We start from the raw sequence: 21,776 nt of genomic DNA, 5'->3' as shown, positions 1-21,776 counted from the left end.
AACAGATAGCATGTTCATTTCAGTGAAATGTGATCATCATTCTTATGGGTTCCTTCTGTGATAGAATTATCTGAGTCTTACCTATTAAAAATGCTTAGTACAATAAATTTGGTACCGTTAGTTCCAAAAAGTAACATTTATAATAATATTGCACTTGATATGAGGTTTATAAGGAGAACAAAATGAGCAATAACTTCTTTAATAAAAACAAAACATAACAAAACTTTGTTTATGCTGCCACAGAATTTTGGATTTACTTCCAGCATACATTCACACAGAGACCTGTAGGACACCACAGCTCAGGGCTAGCCACCAGTCATAGGATGCAGGCATGTGTAGCTGTGTCTTGATTTTACAGACTGTGTGGCTGCTTAGCTCAATTAGTTAACAGTTCAGTTAGTTATTAAGGTCACATGTTATGGGTCAGACCCCATGTGAGGTTGTTGGCTTTGTGTTCTAGTCCATGGACACAGAAAGCCCCCTTCAGCCCAGCTTTCTACTGACAGTTATAGCCTTGCTGTCATAGGGCTGAGAGATTGGGGGTGGGGGTGGGCACATGCAAAGAGATTGCTTCTAGTTTAAAAGATCACCTTCATGTGATAACTGACAATGTAAGTGTCTCATCACTTTAGTGTCATTTACTTTTTTGGGGGGTGGGGGTTTCTTTGGGTGTGTTTGGAACAGAGAACTAATTGGAGCCTGATTTTAATGGATTCTTTTTTTTCTGATCTTGATTCCATAGCTTGCAGTGAATTGCATACTCCATCGCTAGATCGAAAACCAAATAGTTTTGTAGCAGTGAGTGTAACCACCCCTCCTCAGGCATTCTGGACAAAACATGCACAGACGGAGATCATTGAGGTGGGTGCTGCTAGCCCTGTCCCCTGGAGCTCTGTGATGGACTTGCATGGTGTTTGTAGCCCCCATGGGAGGGCTGTGAGTGACCTGAACACCTGTAGCTGCAATTATGTTTATGTGAATTGTTGCTGCTTCCCCACGGGTTTTTAGTACATTGACATTTTTCTTCACATTCATCTGACTGGCATTTATATTTGCCAAGTTATTTATAATTATTGATTTGCTATTGGCTGGTTGTTCTTGAACAATGATCCCATAAGGTTATTGCCGTTTAAGAGGTAAGAGCTCATTCTTCCTTGTCATTTTCATTTGGCTGCTACTTTTGAAGAATTGTGTTCATTAATCAAAGTTTGGAGAGTGTTAACTATTAACTAGCCTTCTTACTGGACATACCCCCATTTTTATTGGCTTTTTTGGTATGTCCTTTTGCACTGTGTGTTTTGTATTTACTTTTTACGTTAAAGTAAATGATATGCTTTCACCGTGGGGATTTTACAAACTTCTTTTAGATAATTTTGTACCTTATGTAAGTTATGAGAACTAAGGGTAGGAGTTATATGAGATTGTACAGGATTTTGTTTGTGATGTGAGCATCTGTGTGAATTAACCCCTCCCTAGCAGTCTCAAACAAACTTAAACTACATTTCCTCCTCTTCTCCCATTTTACGTCAGATAGAGCACCCTTTTTCATTCTCTTGGAAACTTATTTCCAAGTTCAAATGAACAATTTTGTTTTCTAGGCATCTGCTGAGCACTGCCTATATGCGGAGCACAGTGCTAGGTGCTGTGGATCATACAAATACCTCGGAGGCCTAGTCCCTGTCCTAAAGGAGCGTACCATCCTTTGGGCAGGGAGGCAGAGTGAACATGGTCCATCTCTGCACTTTTATGTGGGAAGGGGTAGAGTAGAGAGAAGAGGTCAACACGTGGGGTGTGGGGGCCCATCCAGCTGTGAGGATTAGAGAGGCTTCCTTGGGTTTCACTGAGTGAAATTCTGACTTAAGAGATCTGCGTGGGGCCCAAGAGTCTGCACTTCTCGCAAGCTTCCAGGTGATACCCATACTGCCAGTCTGGGGATCATGTGTTGAAGATCACGCCAGAGTTCTGTGGTTGTTATGCAAAGGCAAGTGATAGGAAAGTGTCATGTGGTTTGGGAAATAATTTTATCCTGTTCTGTGTATGCAAAAGGCCCAAGTGGAAGTGCAAGGGAGAGAAGCCTTGAACGTCAGGCCAGGCATTTGTAGCGGGCCAGTGCAGGCTTTTCCGAGGGGAGTCACCTGACTAGATGTGCTTCAGGGAGGTCCTTAGTTGATAGTCATTTGGGGAAGTATGTAGGGCCTTACTGTCAGTGGGAAGGAGTGGAAAGAAGGGGTGCTTGTGATAGGCCCTGGAGGTGGGTTTGTGGGAGCAGTTCATTGTCTCTGGGTGGTTGAGAATGACGGAGAAAGAGGCACCAAAGCAGACATTTGTGGCCTCCTTGGGAAGAGAGGTAGAGATGGGCTTAACCAAGGGCAGATGGAGGGTGAGATTGGGTGGGCTGTGGCCCCAGCAGGCCACCCAGGAGGGGTTGTCCAGCAGACTTTTAGAGACTAGGTCTGAAGTTGCAGAGGGAGAGCAGCTAGAGGCATGGGACCCACAGCAGGTACAAACAGGAACCATTAACCATTTGGCTAAGATAGTTAACCACTACCTGGGAAAGAGAATATGATATGGGGCTCTTGGGGGGTGGGGGCAGGGCTAAGCTGCCAGCAAATGACTACCTATGATCTGGAAACCAAGAGCTAGTCCTTTGAAAGGCATAGCCTTCAAAAGGTCAGGCCTTAATTATGCCAACTACACGATTCTGGAAATAAGAAACGACTCAAGCCATTCATTTTCATCTGTCTTTGTACATCTTAAAGGAACAACCCACAGTGGTAGATCCAAGTATATAACTCATCGGAAGTTGTAATACTAAGAATACACATGTACATCCAACTTATTTCAAGTTTGGAAAATCCCTTCTACTGAGTGAGAAACCCTTCGAGTGAGCCCTCAGGCATGTCTTGGGCGGTGAGCCTGCTTGTGCCTGGATCTATAGAGGTGTGTCAGACAACTTTGTCTTTTTGGAAAGCAGCATTTTGGTTGGTTTGTATGCATCCATTTAAGCCGCTATTAGTGTTTGTGTTGATCCAAGTTGGTAAGAACATTAGTGTCTCGTTCTGAAAATTTGGGTGTGTTTCAAAACCATTTACTTTTAAAAATCAAACTGTATTCTGATTATTCTCTTTTCTATTCCAGGGAACCAACAATCCTATATTTCTAAGCAGTATTGCCTTCTTTCAAGACTCCCTTATCAATCAGATGACACAAATCAAACTCTCCGTGTATGATGTCAAAGATAGATCTCAGGGAACAGTTAAGTAACACGTTGTGGTTCATGAGATTTTTCTTCCCCTTTTTTTTTTAAGTTCTGTAACCATTTGAGTGAGAGCTGAACATAGATTAACATTATTACTTTGGTCACAAATTAACTGATGTCCAAATATATTTGTCTTTAGGAATTTCTTCCTGAGCATCTCTGTTGGGCTCCTGAGATGAGGGTCAGATGTGTTATGGGAACCAGCCAGCTGGACTCCTCTGAGACCTGTTATTTGGACCAGAGGCAAAGCAAGCGTACTAATGCCTTCTTTCCCCCCTCTTCCTCAGATGTATTTACTGGGCTCTGGAACATTCATTGTCAAAGATCTTCTCCAAGACAGGCATCATAGGTTGCATTTAACATTAAGGTTGGTGTTTAATTTTATTCCCTTGAAATAATCTGAAATTATGATGTCCAGGCACGGATGTGGGGAAAGGCCCCATTTCCTGTACGGAAAGAGTGCCCAGCCCTGTCCCAAAGGCTGACCTAAGTGAGGAGGTGGTTTGTTCACTGAAGTGGGCCTGTCAGGGAATGGCAATGCGTGGTGTCCATAGGAAATATGAGCCCAGTTGTACCTAAAGGGAATATGTGCCCAGCAGACCTGAAGGAAGTCTAGATACATACATATTTTTGTCTGTTATCTCTTCTCTCCCCAATAGAATATGATCTGCTAGATAGCAGGGTTTTTGTCTGTCTTGCTTCATGGCTGAATCCTAACCACCTAGAACAGATCCTGGCACTCCATAAATATTTATGGAAGGAAAGCAGGAAGGGAACCTGTACTGTATCTCTGGAAGGAGGATGAAAGAGGTCAAGATGTCAGCCGTTTCTAAATTCATTTTGGGGACAGTTCTCACCCAAACCCTAAAATGGTGTTCTCTTTTTCAAAATAATGTAGAACTTTGGAAAATAGTCCGAAATTGCAAAAGGAATTTGGCGATGGTTAATTACCTGCTGGATAGCACACAATTCTGAAGCTGTGGTGACGGCCACGTGGCAGGCATTGGGCTGCAGTCCTCAGTGTGCCTAGGGAACCTGACTCAGGATAAAGAGCGAGTCTTAAGAGAAAATGCAAAGGGTACTGTGGGGCAAAGGGCTGCTAGAGAAAAATATTCAGGTACATCCTGTGATAGAACTAATTCTAATTATATTAGAGTTAAATGAAAGAGGGGGACCTCATCCTTTTGAAAAGGAGCTATGTACGACTCTTGCTCAGAGAGAATGGGGAAACATTTTTCCAGGCATGAGAACAATGAGAAAAAGTCACAAAGGAAATTGTCGGTATACGTGACCACATAAAAATTGAGAACGTGGCTAATCAGACATCTGAAATAAAAAGGCTGAGGCTTTGGGTATCCCTGGGGCTTCCCTGGATGAATCAGATGGACCCACGCAGCTGGCAGCCACCCTGAGGGGTCTTAGGGGTCTTAGGGGCAAAGCTGACCAGGGCTGGAGTGGCATTAACTATGTCATAGCAGGATTCAGAGGCTTTGGGAAACCCTGGGTGACCTCAGCGTACTTGGTGTCCAGATCTAGGTCTTGGGTCTACTCAGAGCTTAAGGATAGGTGGGAAGGAGCAGAAGGGGGTTCAGTGCCAGAAGGAAGTACTCTCCAGTCCTGGTTCTGAGATGTGTCCTCATCACTCCCTGGGGCAGGGTCAGCTCAGGGGCTGGTGGGCACCTCCCCTCCAACTAGCTACCAGGCACATCCACAGGTCTCTGTGGTGCTGTGTCCCCTCTCAGATGCAGCCCTTCTCTATGCTCTCATGGTTTCCTTGTCTGCCTTCCCCGGAGCCTGTGTATATAGTGAATGCTGGCCGGCTGACCAGCAGGCCGGATCCTGGCACCCCTCGATGACCCAGGATGGCTGAGTTTTGCATTTAAACAGAAAATGAAGTGCAGGCACAGCACCTCTCACCAGAGCACATTGCTCATTGCAGATCTGCAGAGAGTGACCGCGTGGGTAACATCACCGTGATTGGCTGGCAGATGGAGGAGAAGTCGGACCAGCGGCCTCCTGTGACTCGGTCTCTGGACACCGTCAATGGGAGGGTGAGCACACCACCTTGCCCCTCTCCGTTAGAAGGAGTAAGAGGACCTGTCCAAGTCGACTTTGCCTCTAGCCTCAGGGAAGGGAAAGACAGAGCCCCCAAGACAGGAGGTGCCAAGTACCCCCAGGCACTTCTCAAAATTGAAGGGGGTCCCCTCAGGGAGCATGGTATGCAAGGCTCTGCTGGGGGAGCCTGGCTGGGGAATCTGCAGTCAGGAGGGGAGAGGGGCTACTCGTGGGGGGTATGGAATGACACCGGGATTACCTTTGTTGTTTTGTTCTATCTTCCCTCCCAGGCACACATGTGCCCCACAGCCACCTTGTGCACCTATGCACCCTCTCACCTACCTTCTCTCCATCTCCTCCCCTCCCTCTCTGTCACCCTGTCTCCCATGCATCATTGCTCACGCAGACCCTCTCATGCTCTCAGACTACAGTTCTAAGTAAGAGTCCAAACACTGGTAAGTGGTCATTGCCATAAAATTACTCCAAATAAGCCCAGAACATCAGGCTGTGATAACATTCCTGGGCATCATCTGTTTCCTCCCTCTCATTCTATAAATCACAACAATGCAATACCAGGTGAACTGAGCTTGTCACTAGAAAATGGTGTGTGCGTGGCCTAAGTTCAGTATACTGGGAGGTGGATTAATTTGTGGCTTGGGCAGTGTGTTTATTGTAGAGTAAATGGTGGAGACTAATTTTTTAAGAGTAATCTATGATGCACCTAGGCCACATTCCTACTGGGTGTTCTGGAGTTGTCTGGGCCTTACTGCTTCTCTGTGCTTTTCTGTACACAACCTCAGATGGTTCTGCCCGTTGATGAGAGCTTGACTGAGGCATTGGGAATCCGATCCAAATATGCTTCGCTGCGAAAAGACACTTTACTGAAATCGGGTAAACAGCTTCCTCCGTTGGTACTCTTGCCACTCTTGTGAGTGTCCTCTTGGGCCCGCAGTCACCCTTTACTCCCCACCTGCTCTGGTTATCACGGCCAGGCATCCTGTGCCGCGTTTTCAAAGGGCCGTGCCTTTTACCAGCATATGGAATTAGTAATACTCCAAGCAAGGCGGGGAGGGGGCGAGGGTTCCTCCTTCATTTCACTCTTTCTCATTTTGCCTTGGGTTTTGTGACTGAAAACCTCCCCACCCCAGCTCCTGCACTTTAGAGTTAGTTACACATCCTGGGACAAGAAGATTGCATGTCGCAGGGGAGGAGCACGCAGGCTGTCCCCTGGCGGGTTTTGGTTTAAATATTTTCGTTCCCTTGAGATGAGCAGTAAGAAGCCCTGCTGAGGGCCTGGGGAGGAGGGCCCGTGCGACAGGCCTGCAGCCAGCTCACACACAGCCTCGGTCTCCCCTGCCACCTCACCTCAGTGTTCGGCGGCGCCATTTGCCGCATGTACCGGTTCCCCACCACCGACGGCAACCACCTGCGGATCCTGGAGCAGATGGCAGAGAGCGTGCTCTCCCTGCACGTGCCCCGGCAGTTCGTGAAGCTCCTGCTGGAAGAAGATGCGGCCAGGTGAGGCCATGTGGAGAGACCAGCCACCCGTCATGCCCATGTCGTATGCCCCTTCCTTTCTGGAAAGTTAGATGTGGTGGGTAGAGCACTGGCAGCAGAGAGACCAGACTGCAGACCCAGCCTCCACCACTTGCCTGCTCTGTGGCCTGGGCTTGCCAGAGCCTGTGTTTGCTCACCTGTATCTTGGAGTTCCTGTGCAAGCCAAGGTGCCAGAAGCACCAGATGTGTGCCCAGCACTCAGTACCTGCTCCCTTCCCTCCCTTCTCCTTTCCCCTCAGTTGGCCTTCAGAGAGTTAGGACTGGCTGATAGTTCTCTGGTCCTGGCTGCCTGGGTCAGCGGTTTCCTAGGGTAGGGCCACAATGATACAGGCTACAGAAGCCTAAGTACAGCCCACTGGGGCCCTCTGCTCCTCCGTATATCTCAGCCCAGGGCATATTCCAATGGTCCCAAGACAGGGAGAAGCCAGAGAGGTGATTCAGCACCACAGATTGTGTCTCCTGTCTTCCTCAGATGTCATTTCTGCTCATCATAAAATGATGTTAATTGTGAACACAATATGACAGAGCATGAAAGGAAACAATGCAGTCAGAATCTCACTGTTTTAATACAGCTATTTTTAAAAATTTTTTTATCTTGAAAAAGAAATCAACCTCAGAGGAAAATGACAAGAATAATGCAATAAGCTGCTTTATCTCTCTACATGTACTATTTTACAGTTATTTTAATTTTAACATTTTTCCTTTCACCTTTTCCATATTTGTTCAGTTTTTCCTAGCTCCCATCTGCTTTTGCATAGATCTTCGGTTTTTGTGCTATAATTTTTAACTATGGCACAAATTCCCATTATTCAGACTATATCTTGTGTGTGTGTGTGTGTGTGTGTGTATACACACACACAAGATGTATATAAGATATATATATATACACACACACACATATATATACATATATATATATATATATATATTGTTTTTTAATGTTTATTTTTTTGGGGGGGGGGGGAGCTAGTGAACAGAGGCTCCAAAGTGGGCCCTGCATTGACAGCAGACAGTCCCATGTGTGGCTTGAACTCACGAACCATGAGATTATGACCTGAGCTGAAAGTTGGATGCTTAACCGACTGAGCCACCCAGGCGCCCCTCAGACTATAACTTGAAAGCATTTATTCATTTCAAAGGCATTTTGGTTTTGAGGGCATTGTTGCGTTTTACACACGTGGCTGGTGGTGTGCCTGGTGTGGGAGGCTTCTTGAGGAGCGAGACAGACCGTGAGAGACAGACCCTCTGGAGAAGTAGGGGCCGTGCACAGAGCCCCGGCTGCACGAGCTGCGTACAGAAATCAGAAGGGGTGGTGAGAAGGAGGGTGGTCTGGGCAAGCCTCTGTGAGCCGTGACGTTAAGCTGACACCCGGAGCCTAAGAAGGAGCCACGTGACGTATGGGTAGAGACACCAGAGAGAGCCCAGCAGCAGCTGCGGCAGACGGGGCTCATGTGCTCATGAGCAGATCCACAGCTGGTGGGCGAGCTGGCCAGCAGTGAGCAGGGACGGAGGCCTCACCACAGCCTTGCCCATGTTGGTGTTCTTTTACTCTGATGTTGCTAATTTAATAATAATAAAATGGTACAACTCTCTATTTACCTTCAGAGAATTTAGTAGATTACACAGAATTAGCTTTTTTTTATCCCCCCCAAAGGAAAACATGCATAGTATGAAAAAACAAATAGTGCCAAAACAGCATAATAGTGCCAACAGCATAAGTCTTGAGGCCTTCTCCTCTCTGATCTACTTCCCAGAAACATCCACTTTTAGCCATTGTTTACCACTATGTTTCTAAATATAGTATTCTCTTAACTAACCAGTTTCAGGGATTAGCTACTCATTCCCTGTGATAAAGATTTTAGGTCTTTTGTAGTTTCCCATTACCCAGCTTCCTAATATGGTTATCCTTTTTTTTTTTTTTTTTAAATCCATCTTTTGTTTTCATTATTCTGATTATGTAGCTGTTATTTTACTGCTGAGCTAAGACATTTATATTTCAGTTTTTATACAGCTTTTAATTTTTCTGGAGGTGACAGATCCTCTTTTTTCTTCTCCTCTTCTCCCTTTCCTGCCCTCATGTAACTTTTAGATTTAAACAACTCATTACTCCCATAGACAGCAAAAGGAGGCACAGCCAAAGTTGCTAGCTCCCCGTGGCCCTGGCCCCTTACCCTGAGGGACGGCACTGAAATAGAGGGGGCTGGGTAAGTGCGGCAGAGCACGGCCACCTGGTGCCGTCCAGCTGTAGACTGCTGCTCGGCAGCTTTATGTTTCGCTGCAATGTTCTTAGGGGCGGGGCAGGAAGGCCCAGGCCTCTCCAGAACGTGGGGGTAGTGAGAAGCTGTCTCAGCAGCTCCTGGGGGAGACAGGTGAGTGAGATGGCCTCATGCAATCGCTTACAGGCCTCCACTCCTCTCGTCTTCCAGGACGGTCCCACGTCCTTCTGTGCTGCCCAGACTCACATGGGCTGCAATCCAGGCCTTCACCCGCATGGCCTATGTGGGTACCAGCAAGGAACCGCTCCCCTAAAGCCCCTCTCCTCCACTTGGTTTTCCCCGGACATTTGACAGAGTTTCTGTGAAAAGCTTCTCTGGGTGTTTTTCCACATGGTGAGTGGCCTGCCCTTCACACGGCCATTCCTCTTAGAGCGCTCTGTCATGCTGCCCCACTGCTTGCTCTGTAGACCTGTGGTGTAGCCATTGTGCGAGGCCTTCCCTGGCATTGGCGATATGTCCATGTCCATTTTGTTCTCCTGCTTGGTTAGGACTCCTGTGCACCTCCCAGAGAAGTGAGCCGGCTGCACGGCCTGATGTATGTGTGTCTTGCAGAGTGTGTGAACTGGAGGAGTTGGGGGATCTGTCCCCTTGCTGGGAGAGCCTCCGGCGCCAGATTGTCACTCAGTACCAGACCATTATCCTCACGTACCAGGAGAACCTCACTGACCTCCATCAGTACAAAGGTGGGTGCTGGGCTCCCCTTTCCCAGCTAGCAAACCAGAACCTGGCTCCAGTACTGTCACTGACAGACACTCCTAATGGGTTTTTAAAAATAGATTCTCATGTAGGTGTGAACTCCTTAGAATATGGATTTCTCAGATCTTAATTAAGACAAGTATGTGAAATGCATTGAAAATTCCTTCTCTGGTGTCATCTGCCAACTAACGTAGGATGAAATTTAAGAGAGATGAAATCACAGGCTGTTGGTTCAAGGTATTTTTTCATCTTTGTCTAAAATGCCCAAGGGAAATGCCCAAAAGACATAAACCATTTACTTTCAGACAGAGTGGTTTCCTAGACTTCCCAGTTTAAATATTTAACAGTCCTTGCATTGAACGTCTGAATTGTCTAAGTGGAGCTCTCCATTTTAAGACTCAAAAAAGAGTGAAGTACAGGAACCTTTCTTCTTGAAAGATGCTATTTGATTTTCAAAACACTCTTAAGGGTAGATTTAGAAGACTATTCTTAACTAATTCCCTTTTTATTCAAAAACAGAATGAATTTTTTGGTTTTTCTTTATTCTCTATCTTCACATTCTTTCCTTCTCCCCCATTACATAAGGGAATTTTGGGGTTAAAAGAAGATCTCGAGTCTTTGCTGTGGTTTTGACATAGAGCATAGGAACTTGTCCATGAACTTGGCTGAGAAGAAGCCAGATACAGGCATGAGGACAAGATGATGGTGTCCCGGGTTTGGTTTGAATCTGAAGGGCAGGTCTAAGTATATTGGCAGCATATGACTGAAGGAACTTAGGCACCTACCCATGCCAGGTACCTGTTACCTGAGAAAGCAGGAAACCCACATGAGCTTGAGTTTCCAGAGCAGAGAATCTCAAATGTCAGTGTGCATCCTAGATCTTGCTGCAGTGCAGATCTAGGATTCTGCATTTCTAACAGGCTCTCAGGATGCCACTACTGCTGATTTCTGGGCCACTGTGAGTATCAGGTCCTGGAGGACAGTCTCCTAGGGCAAAATGCAAAGCAGACATCGGCTGGTCTGCATTTTGTATCCTGGCAAAATTCACCTTTTATCACTAGAGAAAAGGTCTATTTCTTCTGTTCTTCTGATTGTCGGTTAATTTATAATCCCTTTCTTTTCTAGGCATGTAGTTCTTAATTAGTGTTGGATTCTGATCAGAGAAACAAGATCGTAGATGGTAGTTACAAAACATCATCCTCCTTAACTGTGCCCCCCCCCCCGCCACCCTTTGTGTAAACAAGGGAACACATTTAGGTTTGTGTTTCAGAGGGTCGCTATCCATGCTGTGCGGCATCTGTTCATCTTGATAGATCTGAGGTGATGAGCAGACCTTTTCACCCCGTTGCAGAATTGAGATGTGTTGCTCTAGTCGAACCAATTTCTCAGCTCTTGCATGATGGCAGTCTCTAAAGTTGGAACAGGCAGTCCCTAGCATGGACCCATTTGCTTTTTATAGCAATGCTGACATCGTGTTGCACAAAATCAGTCTTTGTGGCGGACCTTTCAGTTGAGAGCTGAGTCATGGGAAGGCAGGGCACCAGTAACCGTAGCCTCTGAAGCTGCTTCTGCCCGGCTCTGCTCTCCACCTGAGTGCCTGGAGCCAGTCTTCTGGCCAGCGAGCCTCCCTCCCTCCAGTGTTTCACCCACCCGCCATCTGGAAATGAAATGTGCTCATGGGTAATTCAGAATTTCCTAGGCCACTGCCAGCGTGTTCATGCTTACTCGTAGCGACTTCCTCAGAATATCTCTCTTCTACTTGCCATTCCTGAGTGCAAGGTACATGTCAATGGTCCTTGTTTTCTCATATTCCGTTTCTTTAGGTCCCTCGTTTAAAGCAAGCAGTTTGAAAGCAGATAAAAAGTTAGAATTTGTTCCTACAAACTTGCACATACAGAGGATGAGAGTTCAAGACGATGGGGGGTCAGGTAACTATTTTTCTGTTCCTCTCGCTGAATCACACTTCACTTCCTTTCTCCCTGTGCACCTGGCCCCTGAGTTGCCCTGCATATGTCCAGCCTTCCCTGTATGTTCTTCTGCCTGGCAAATGAAATAAGAGACATGTTACAGGACCTTTGTAAGGTCTTTGTGCCCTCGTCTTTTCCCTCCTTTTGTTCCTGCCCCCTCGTCTGTCCTCCTTCCAGCTTCCCTTTGTGTTTCTGTGGCAGAAAGTCGCCTGTCAGTTACCCTTCCCAAGGAGGGTTACAATGTGAGTGTTGCTGGTGGCTGCCTCCGGCCCTTTATGGCCCCATCTCAAGACATGAAGGAACCTCTGCTGAGATGATGGTGCTGGGCTCTAGGGGCCCCACAGACAATCCAAGCTATGGGACTGAGGGAACAGGCTGCTTGGAAATGGGCCGGAGGGGCAGGGTCCCAGAGCTGCGTGCATATCCCTGTAGCTGGCTTGTCCACAGGCCTGAGCCCAGAGTAATGGAGGAGAGCTTTCTGTCATTCAGATCAGAACTATGACATCGTCACCATCGGAGCGCCAGCAGCACACTGCCAAGGTTTTAAGTCAGGAGGTCTCCGCAAAAAGCTGCACAAATTTGAAGAGACCAAGAAGCAGTAAGTATATGGAGGGTGTCTGTGGTCCTTGTATGGCTGTCTGGTGCTTCCTAGGCTAAAAAAAAAAAAAAAAAAGAATCAAAATATGACTGCAAAAATCCAGCCATCCACTGTGCTTTTGTGTGGCGGGAGGAGCTGCCTCGTTGCCCCTGTGCTACTCTGTGTGTGTGGCTGAGCTGGGTGGTGATGAGGGCACCTGATTAGTGGTCCTGACCCCGCAAGTGAACAGCAAATTGAAATCCCCCTGGAAGGTGGCTACCCTTTGTGGGCTCTCCGCTGGCTCAGCCGTCCCTTAAAGCCCCTAGTCAGTCACACCAGGTGTGTGGTGTGTGTCGACTGCCACAAAGTGTGAAGCCTGCAAGAGATCGTTTCCTTTCCTAAAAGGACTGCAGTGGTAAACATTCCCCATTTTAAGAAGGCTAGAGGGGGTGGGGGTGGGAGCTGCACACAGCTGCAGTCCAAGCAGGAAATTGCCAGGTAGGCAGGTGGGGGAGGGTGTTGTGGAGGATGCAGTGAGGCGTGGCTGAGGCATGGTGTTTTGAGGAGAGGAGCTGAGGGTGAGGGCTGGCCTCGTTGGCGGCCTGCGCAGTGCGGGGCCACACGCTGGTGACCAGGGTTGTGGGGCTGACAGATGTAGCCCTGGCCCTGAGGAGCTCCCTGCCTTGCCTGGGAGCAGACAAGTCAACTCCACCATTTGGAGCAAGCAGTGCCATGCCTGGAGCATGGGTGACGTGGAGACAGCCATAAATCCCAGCTGTTGTGTTGGATATGTGGGAAGTGTTGGTACTCTTCCAGAATGTCACCCATCAGGATTTATGTAGGTGAGGGATGCGAGTGTAAGAGATAGGGGCAAGAGTGTAAATGATCCTGTAAGATCCAGGGACCATGAAGTAAAGGAAGTAGCACAAAGGTGTCCCCTTGGGGAGAAGGGTTATTACTTGATCATGTGTTCAGGCTGATAGGGAAGATGAAAGTGAATGCATCTGGAGATGCAAAGGCCAGACCAGGCACGTAGTCGTAGAAGGGACTAGAGAAGAAAGTGAGATGCAGAGAGATCTTTGAGGAATGAAGGAGCAAGCTGCAGATACCGTGGATCAGCCTCTGGAGAATGTGGAGTTGAAAGTGTCAGACTTATCAATGGAGAATGGAACAGCTGGAAGGAAGGTGAAGCAAAGGCCCAGGGGCATCAAGGGAATCAACAAAGCTTCCAGGTGGAGAGCATTAGCACCTGCTGGGGAAGTCGGGGGCTCTGTGCTTCCGTGGCCAGGAGTCAGGACACAGATTGAGAAAACTGACCGTAGACTGGGTCAAGGAGGGGGTGAAAGGTCAGGTGCAGTAGCCAGTCAGTGGGATCAGGGATGCAGGTAGGAGTTTCTCTACCCATGGGGTGAGGCTGGAGGATAAGCAGGCAGGTGGAAGAGAGCACACCATGAGAAATCATCACTGGGATGTGTGCACAGGTTACCCCAAAACCAAGGGAGCCCCGGAGCCAGATGCAGGAAGAACAAGAAAGGGCCAGGGGTTAGGAAGAGGAATTTCAGCCTTAAGGGCAAGGCAACATTCTTGGGAAGCCCCCAGACAGTCTGCTTGACCTTGATTGATTCCACAAGGGCTCTTCCTTGCCCAGACAAGCCATGTAACCAGACCCGCCTGAAGAGTCACTGACTCCAGGGTTCTCTGGGAATTAGGATGAAGAGGAAGCTTCCTGGGCCCACTGCAGCTCTGCACAGCCAGCCAAGAAATTGCGTGTCTGTCACTCCATTGCATGTGGCTGTGGGGGGGTTAGAGTAGGAGATTTGAGGATGCTACAGGCCCTAGGGGGGAAAGCCCATCAGGAGGGCTCACCACTGGCTGTCCCTGTCCCAGAAAGGTCAGGATGTTAATACCTGATTACTCTGTATGTTAACTTTAGAACTTATTTTCAAAATGCCTCTGGAGTATTTTTCACATAAATAATGTAAATTTTCATTTAATTTCCTATTCCCATTATAAAACTGCTTGCAGAAATGATTTTCATTATTTGAACTTTCCTTTAAATGCAGATATAACTTGCCCACAGGTGAAATGTCTCCCTGGGGCTTGTGCAATGGCACTGATGTTGCTCTGATGACTAAGCACATTGGGCTCATGAGTTTTATTGTCCCTGCAGTGGGGGCCTCGACACCTAACTTGAAGAATTTTGACAAAAGATAACTTGGCTTTTTAATTTTTTGTTTTGCATTTAGTGTTTGCTAACTCCTAATATTTCATTTTGGTTCTTTTCTTTAGCAGTTTTGAGGAGTGTTGGTGAGTTTTCTGTCTGTGGAGAGAGTGTCTGTTTGGGTCTTGCTCTCATGTAGAGAAAGCCTGTGCTGTCCCCTCCTCTGTGAGGTGCTTCACCCCTCGGTGCCGCCGGGGGCCCCTAGTTAGAGCCTCGTAGACAGAATTCTCCCTTCCAACTGCAATGTTCTTTGATAATGAATAGCCTGTCTCCAGTCCACCATTTTACCTTTAAAATCTGGCAGCGGTTCATTGCTGTGTGCGCTTCGCTCCGAGAGAAGAACCAGTCCTGTTCCTCCCAGGCCAGGCAAGTCCTGGGTGCTGGAATTTCAAGTCAACCCATTGGTGTGGCTGGGAATCCCTTTCTGGCTTCTTTTACAAGAGTCTTAGGGCTTCAGGTTTCCCTTTCCCATCGCCTCTTTCGGGAATGAAGCCAGCTTACATTTTCATAATAATAATCTATGCAGATTTTTAAAACAGTGATCCTTGGGTCAATTTTCCCCCTGAGGGCAAACCAAGAGTTAATATAACCAAGTGACTTTTTCTACCAAAGAATTAGATGGCAGCCGGAAATCACTGTCTGCTGCCTGGGGTCTCCACCGCTCCCCCAGGCCCTCCGTGGTCACACCCGACGTGCTGGCTCAGGCTATAGCCAGGCCTGTGCAGTGCCCTTCACTTGGTGACAGGCCCCAGAAGCCCCTGCAGCCCTTTGGAGCTGCTGCCATCTCAGAGCTGGTGAGGCTCAGGGGCCATGGCTGGGCCCTGCCTGAGATGTCAGGGCTCTGGTGGGGACAGCAGGTGCTGAGGAACCTCCCACCCACACTGAGGCCTCTGCAGCTTTCCCCACTTTTAGGACTAGGTGACTGTATATTCACGATCATCACTGAGCTGCAGCTCTTTGAAATTTACTCTTCCACACCCCTGCCATATGCTTCCTGTGTGTAAGTCCTGGATTACTGTTATTAGAACGTGGCCTGTGAGAACACAAGGTGAGTAGGGGGTGGTGCTTTCCTTCTGACTTGGGGGGATGGTATGTATTGGTTGAAGTGTACACGACCATCTACATACACACGTGTGTATCTACATGAAGCACACATTGCATGTGTGCTCGAAATATTGGGGCCAGGGAAAAACAGATTTTTAAAAATTCTATTTGAGATTGTATTTTTAAGACTAAATTGTCTGAAATGGCAGCTATTCATTTGGAAGAGTGATTGCAGATTGGAAAGTAGTCATGTGCACATCGTGCTGTGAAATGACTTCTCAGATCACGTGGGCTTGGTTGCGGTCTGCTGCATGGGCTTCTGGCAAATCCATTGTGTTTTACTGTGGTGTGTGGGCTTGGGGTGTTGTTTCTTTCTGGGGTGCTTTGGTTTTTGGATTTTGCATGTTTACACCATAGTCTGTCAAGGGAAGTTTCTTGGTGACCTGCCTTCGGGTTACCCTGGAAAGGGCCTGGCAGAGGAGGATCTCCAGCTCTCATCTCCAGGGGGAACTATGGAGGTTGTGCTCCTGCACCTTCACTCTCTTCCCCAAAACCCAAAGGACAGCCCTTTGAGGGAACCAGTCAGGGCTGATAAGGATGGGGACTAGAGCTCACAACTTCAGATTGCAAGAGACCTCCTCATCGGTGCTTTACCACTCTCTGCTTTCTTTGGCTTTCTCAGATGGTCTGAAAAATAAATGTGTAATATTAAGATGGTTTCGGATCTTCACTGAGAGACTTGCCATCTATCACCTCCATCTTGAATGGCCAAACATGGTGCTCGCTTCGGCAGCACATATACTAGAATGGCCAGACACGTTAGCCATGCTCCACACAGCCAGGATGTAGAGTCAGTTCTCCGGAGGCCCATGTCTGTGCTGCGCAGGGGCTGGGCTGTAGCCTTGACATCGATCCTAAGATCACACACCGCTTGATGGTGAGAAGGCAGGGAAGGAGGAAGAGCCAGGTTTTCAAAGCTGTTGAGGTGCCCAGGCCTGGCCTCTGGCCTGGCACGTTCTGTACCTCCTCTTCATCCGATGGGACATTGTTTTTCCAAGTAGAGAAGCACTGGAGAAGGAAGTCCAGTTTGCTGTGGTCAGAGGTGTGAGGGAGGAGAACTATGTGGGTGTGCACAGAAAGTTTGAAGATTGGCCAAATGGAGAAATAGGTTTCTTGTGGAAAGTCCAGCACCCATGGCAATCTCCCTTCACTGTGGTAAACTGACCCCTCTGGGATTAGCAGATCCCGTGTCTCCATTTCTGTACTGCTGAGAACTTGACAGGTGAGGTTCTTAGGTGAAAGATTATTAGTATTTGGGTAATTACTGGGCTCAGTATCTGTGTGCACACTTACATAAGAATATAGACATGTACAAATAGAGATAAAAGACTTCATTGTTTTAATATTTTAAGGCTTCTACCATATGGACAGAAGAAATCTCTTGAGATGTGCTTTTGCCTGTCAACAGGTAGACTAGCCTAGGAGAACATCCCTGAGAATCAGAACACTTAACTTTGTGTTGGTTGTGGGCTAGGGTTGGGATGCTGCTGCCATCTTCATACATTTGAGGAAAGCCCTTAGAATCTGTTTTTATCCTTTACAGTACACCATCCAGCTGCCAGTCCATAATCTACATACCACAGGACATCATCAGAGCCAAGGAGATCATTGCCCAGATCAATACCCTGAAAACCCAAGTGAGTTATTATGCAGAGCGGCTCTCCAGGGCAGCCAAGGACAGGTCTGCCACAGGTCTTGAAAGAACCCTCGCCATTCTAGCAGACAAGGTAGGAGGGACTACCCTGCTGCATGTGGGATGGGGGCTCCCTTGGGTTTCTAGAAACACTTGGGACACCCCATGTGTGCTTGGAGGTGTCCACAGAAAGGGTGACATTGGGATGACCTTGAAGATCTAGTTTCAGGTTTGGTTCCCCCAAAGGCCCTGGGAGGTTAGGTGATTTGCCTGTGGCCACAGGACTGGTTGGGGCAGGCCAAGGACAGATCCCAGAGCATGTGACTTCCAGCTGCTACTTCATGCAAATATGTCTCCCCTCAAATCCATGGGGTTCATTGTTGAATCTGGCATAGTTCCACAGCTTTCTTAGCAACTGCCTACTCAGTATGTTTTTTGCCACATTTTTATTGACTTGGAATTTGAAAAAAGCTGAATTATTACACAAACATGCAATAAGGAAAATACAACTTCATTGGCCTAAATATAAACAGTAAGCTGTTTTCTAATTAACCAAAATTTGATCCTGATTAAAAATATATAAATATTGGTTTAAACTGGGGGATTAGATACACCAGATCATCTTGATGGATGATGCTTTTTCAAATTACTCAGTCTCTCAACACACACACACACACACACACGCACGCACACACAGATTCTGATCACACTTCCCCACTCACACCCACTTTGGTGGGGTGAGATGCTGTTCCTGATCAGAATGTGCTATATCCTTCACATGTGTTCACTTAGCAAAAAGATTGAGAGCTGGGAATTAGATCCACTTAGAAGAGAAAGATGATGTTATCAGAAGGAAAATTATGAGCCACAGAACTAACTCCTGCATACAGAATTCCCCAGAACCACAGTGCTGTGCTGAGAGCCCCACTGCTCAGAGCCCAGGGCTTCAAGGATTAGATGCAGAAAAGATAAGACTTCAGTCATCGAACCGATGTCAGGCCTGTCCCCTATAACTAGAGTGGACAGCTCGGGGAGTCAGTGAAGACAAGGAACCGGGGCTCTCTTCAGGCCCTTCCTGGAGTCCTGTCAGGCTCAGAGGCAGGCAGGGATCGAAGAAAGTCAGAGGTTCCTCGACCTCCGTCCACTCTCTCTGTGTCCTCCAGACTTCTTGGGGGAACCTTTAAACTGCTCACGTGGCAGCCTTTAAACTCAGCCATCCTGAGGGCTCTTGCACTATGGAGAAGGGTACGCAGCTGGGTCTCAGGACAGTTCTGAGCCCTTAGAGAGGACCAGCCTTGCAGCCCCTCACCTGGGGGCTCAGCAGCTTTGGTTTGTGTGTGCTGCAGACCCGGCAGCTGGTCACCGTGTGCGACTGCAAGCTGCTGGCCAACTCCATCCACGGGCTGAACGCGGCGCGACCCGACTACATTGCCTCCAAGGCCTCCCCCACGTCGAGTGAGGAGGAGCAGGTGATGCTTAGGAACGATCAGGACACCCTCATGGCCAGGTGGACGGGGAGGAATAGCCGGTCTTCTCTGCAAGTGGACTGGCATGAGGAGGAGTGGGTGAGTCTGCTGCTCGTGGCCCTTATCCTGCTACTGAGCTTGGGTTGAAGAACTCAGAGCCTCTTGCCTGCTCCTCCCCACCCGGAAGTGCCTAACATGTCAGCTGCTTCGTAGACGTGCTCCACACCTCTTTTCTGGAGGGCTGCCTGATTTACCGAAGGAGATGGCATTTTCACACCTTGTGTCCATCTGAGGGGCAGGGCTGCTGCAGGCCCGACTGGTGTCAGACCTGGTTGTAAAGGGGGCAGTGTTCTCTGTGGAGCCCTTGCCCTGCTGGAGGCCTCTCCCCTCACCAGGCCTCCTGCTTCCTCAAAGCTCTGCTTGCAGCCAGCCCTCCTAGGGCCGTTTGTATTTGGGGGGATAGTGAGGAGTCTGGAGATGCACCCGGACATTGCATGCAGAGCATTCTGCTTCCTGACGGAGTGGCCCTGAGAGCAGCATCTGTCTTTCCTGTGGGAGCAACACATCACACAGGTCGTTTTTGCCTTTTGTTGGGACTATTGCTTGGAGGCAGTGTTCTGCGAGGCACTGAGTTACTAGTCAGCAGCAAAGTGCTCCTCCAGCCCTGCCCTGGCGTCCTGTATTCTGCGTGGGTTTCTGCAAACCACTCCTAGCCCTGCCTCACTGCTTTCCCACTTCCCCCGTATGAAGTGATCAGCAGTTTCCATTACCTTCCCTCAGTCTCGTGTGTTTGATGGTTGTAGGAGGTGTGTGGTGGAAAGAGGAGCGGACGCACTGGCTCCCTGGGCCTTGTGCCCTTTCTGCCAGCTCTGGAAGGCACTGGGAAGTCCTAGCTGGCCTCCATGACAGTTATTAGCAAACATGTCCCCAGCTTTAAAAACAATGAGCGCAGTGCATTTGTGTTTTGAAAAGCAAATGCAATGGTAATGGAGAACTTTGAATTAATCTTGATGTTCTAAATTCGTGGTATTTTAATGATCCTAGTGGCCCAGGGCAGAGGAATCAGTGTGTGGGGGCACCAGGGGTGGGGGTGGGTAGATTGTGCTCTGTTCTGTTTTTCCCACTGGGAGAGCTGACCCAAATGGGCCCTTTTGGTTTGGAAGGAGAAAGTGTGGCTGAACGTAGACAAGAGCCTGGAGTGCATCATTCAGCGGGTGGACAAGCTGCTGCAGAAGGAGCGCCTGCATGGAGAGGGCTGTGAGGATGTCTTCCCTTGCGCAGGCAGCTGTACCAGCAAGAAAGGTAACCGGCACAGCCACGCCTACTGGATCAAACCGGAAGACCCCTTCTATGATGTCCCCTCCTCGCCATGCCCCTCCACCATCTCCTCTGCTGCATGCCATCCTCGCCTGACCACACGTGCGTATGCATCCACGCTTCCCATTCACGCTGCCTCCACCTCACGCTGCATATGTCTGTCTGTCTGTCTGACTCCATGACCTCTTCCCCCACACAGACTGCAGGGAGGGCTGTCAAGCAGAGCCAGAGGTCACTGTGTGGAGCAGTGGGCAGTGAGGGCAGAGGCTCCTGTAGTCCACGCCCCTGGAGCCCACGTGTGAATCTGCATATCTGGCTAAGGCAGAATCAGAAGGCCCTCTTGGGTCTCATTGCCACATCAGTGAGGGGGTGCTCCTGGGCTTTGCTGGTTTGCAAACCAATCTGAGAACCTGAAGGAGGCAGAAATGCAGATGCTTTTCTGATAAGATTGTTTATTGAATTGGGAATTGATAGAATCAAGGAAAAGGTGAATCATGCAGGGACACAGCTGGATGAGAGCTGTTAGCAGGCTCAGCACACTTGTCTAAAGGCTGGTTGTCATTGGCTGGGCATGCTCTTCTCCAGCAGGGCATGCCGCCTTGGGAATTGTTGGTAACTCAGTCAGGTGGCGGCACCTGTTCTTGGAGCTGAGTTTAGGTTCCTCTGTCCAGCACCACCTCCGAGGCAGTGCCCTCAGTAGATCGTAGGATGTTGGCATGAAGCAACATGCTTCAGAAACCGTCTTCTGCCTGTGGAGACCCGGAGCATAATCAGCCACTCTGTCCTGCATATAGCCCTAAAGCCAGGGGCTGCATGCTTTCTAAACAGGCACATCCTTGCCACTCAGGGACCTGTTCTTGCCACCTTTTCCTGTAAGAGCTGATGGGGGTGGGGTTATGTGCCAGGCAGCTGAGAGCTGGCTGCAGACCTTTGGGAGTGTTAAACTGTAGTTCGTAGTTAGTAGTTAGTAGGACCTACTAACTGTAGTTAGTAGGGTGTGCCAGGGTTAGGCTTCATACAGTGAGGACTTTTAATTTCTAAATTGCACAACTTTCATTCTAGGCAGAACCATGCTCCTTTATCAGAGCCTCTTGGTAAATCCTTCATTTGTAAGATGCCCTTCACCTTCACAATCTGCCTGCAGTCTGTTTCCAGGGCGCGATTTCACTTGAGCCTCTGATTCAACAGTGTTCACATCCTCCACCCCTTCCATCTGTGAAGGGCTATAGTTTCAGTTCCCCAAACCTGTGATTGGTTTCATGGAGCTCTTTTGTCCTGTCTGTCTTCTCATTTTTTTAAATGTAACTTGTGCTTAAAAAAAAAAAAAAATTGGAAAGCTCATTGCTCATTTCTCTTCAATATAGTCTTGCTTGTAATTTTCAAGTTTTCCTGCAGATATAAAAAGAGTAATTTATTGGATTTTTTTAAAAATGCCAGAGATAGTTTATTTAATCAGATATTCTGTCATAGCCATAACTTAAATGTCACTTTCTTTCTAGGCACATACTGTATTGGTCAAATGTAGACATATTTAAATGCAGTTTTAAAGTTATTTAAATGAGCATTTATTTATGGTATTTAGGGCATGACTTGTATTTGCCATGCAGATCAGCTCTGTTGTGATCATGGGAATATGAAGCATACATTT

The 21,776-nt window shown here is 48.0% G+C and overlaps 1 protein-coding gene across 19 annotated transcripts in view; it reads left to right on the top strand.

The window, feature by feature from the left end:
• Nucleotides 1–21,776, top strand: part of INPP4A (inositol polyphosphate-4-phosphatase type I A) — a 151,690-nt gene that overhangs the window by 83,876 nt on the left and 46,038 nt on the right. For 5 of the 19 annotated variants that reach the window (XM_043603207.1, XM_043603198.1, XM_043603195.1 and 2 more), the window contains 13 exons: nucleotides 743–861; nucleotides 3,139–3,255; nucleotides 3,547–3,626; nucleotides 5,199–5,310; nucleotides 6,115–6,205; nucleotides 6,685–6,832; nucleotides 9,700–9,830; nucleotides 11,667–11,771; nucleotides 12,300–12,408; nucleotides 14,677–14,694; nucleotides 17,256–17,439; nucleotides 18,692–18,910; nucleotides 19,975–20,230. In XM_043603207.1, the coding sequence (XP_043459142.1) occupies nucleotides 743–861; nucleotides 3,139–3,255; nucleotides 3,547–3,626; nucleotides 5,199–5,310; nucleotides 6,115–6,205; nucleotides 6,685–6,832; nucleotides 9,700–9,830; nucleotides 11,667–11,771; nucleotides 12,300–12,408; nucleotides 14,677–14,694; nucleotides 17,256–17,439; nucleotides 18,692–18,910; nucleotides 19,975–20,230 (1,689 nt within the window). The remainder of the gene's footprint in view (nucleotides 1–742; nucleotides 862–3,138; nucleotides 3,256–3,546; nucleotides 3,627–5,198; nucleotides 5,311–6,114; nucleotides 6,206–6,684; nucleotides 6,833–9,699; nucleotides 9,831–11,666; nucleotides 11,772–12,299; nucleotides 12,409–14,676; nucleotides 14,695–17,255; nucleotides 17,440–18,691; nucleotides 18,911–19,974; nucleotides 20,231–21,776) is intronic. The other 14 variants (XM_043603211.1, XM_043603212.1, XM_043603210.1 and 11 more) reach the window with 5 other exon arrangements.

This window comes from Prionailurus bengalensis, chromosome A3, assembly GCF_016509475.1.
Source record: "Prionailurus bengalensis isolate Pbe53 chromosome A3, Fcat_Pben_1.1_paternal_pri, whole genome shotgun sequence".
NCBI classification, from domain to species: Eukaryota; Metazoa; Chordata; class Mammalia; order Carnivora; family Felidae; genus Prionailurus; species Prionailurus bengalensis.
This window is presented reverse-complemented; position numbering and strand designations above follow the sequence as displayed.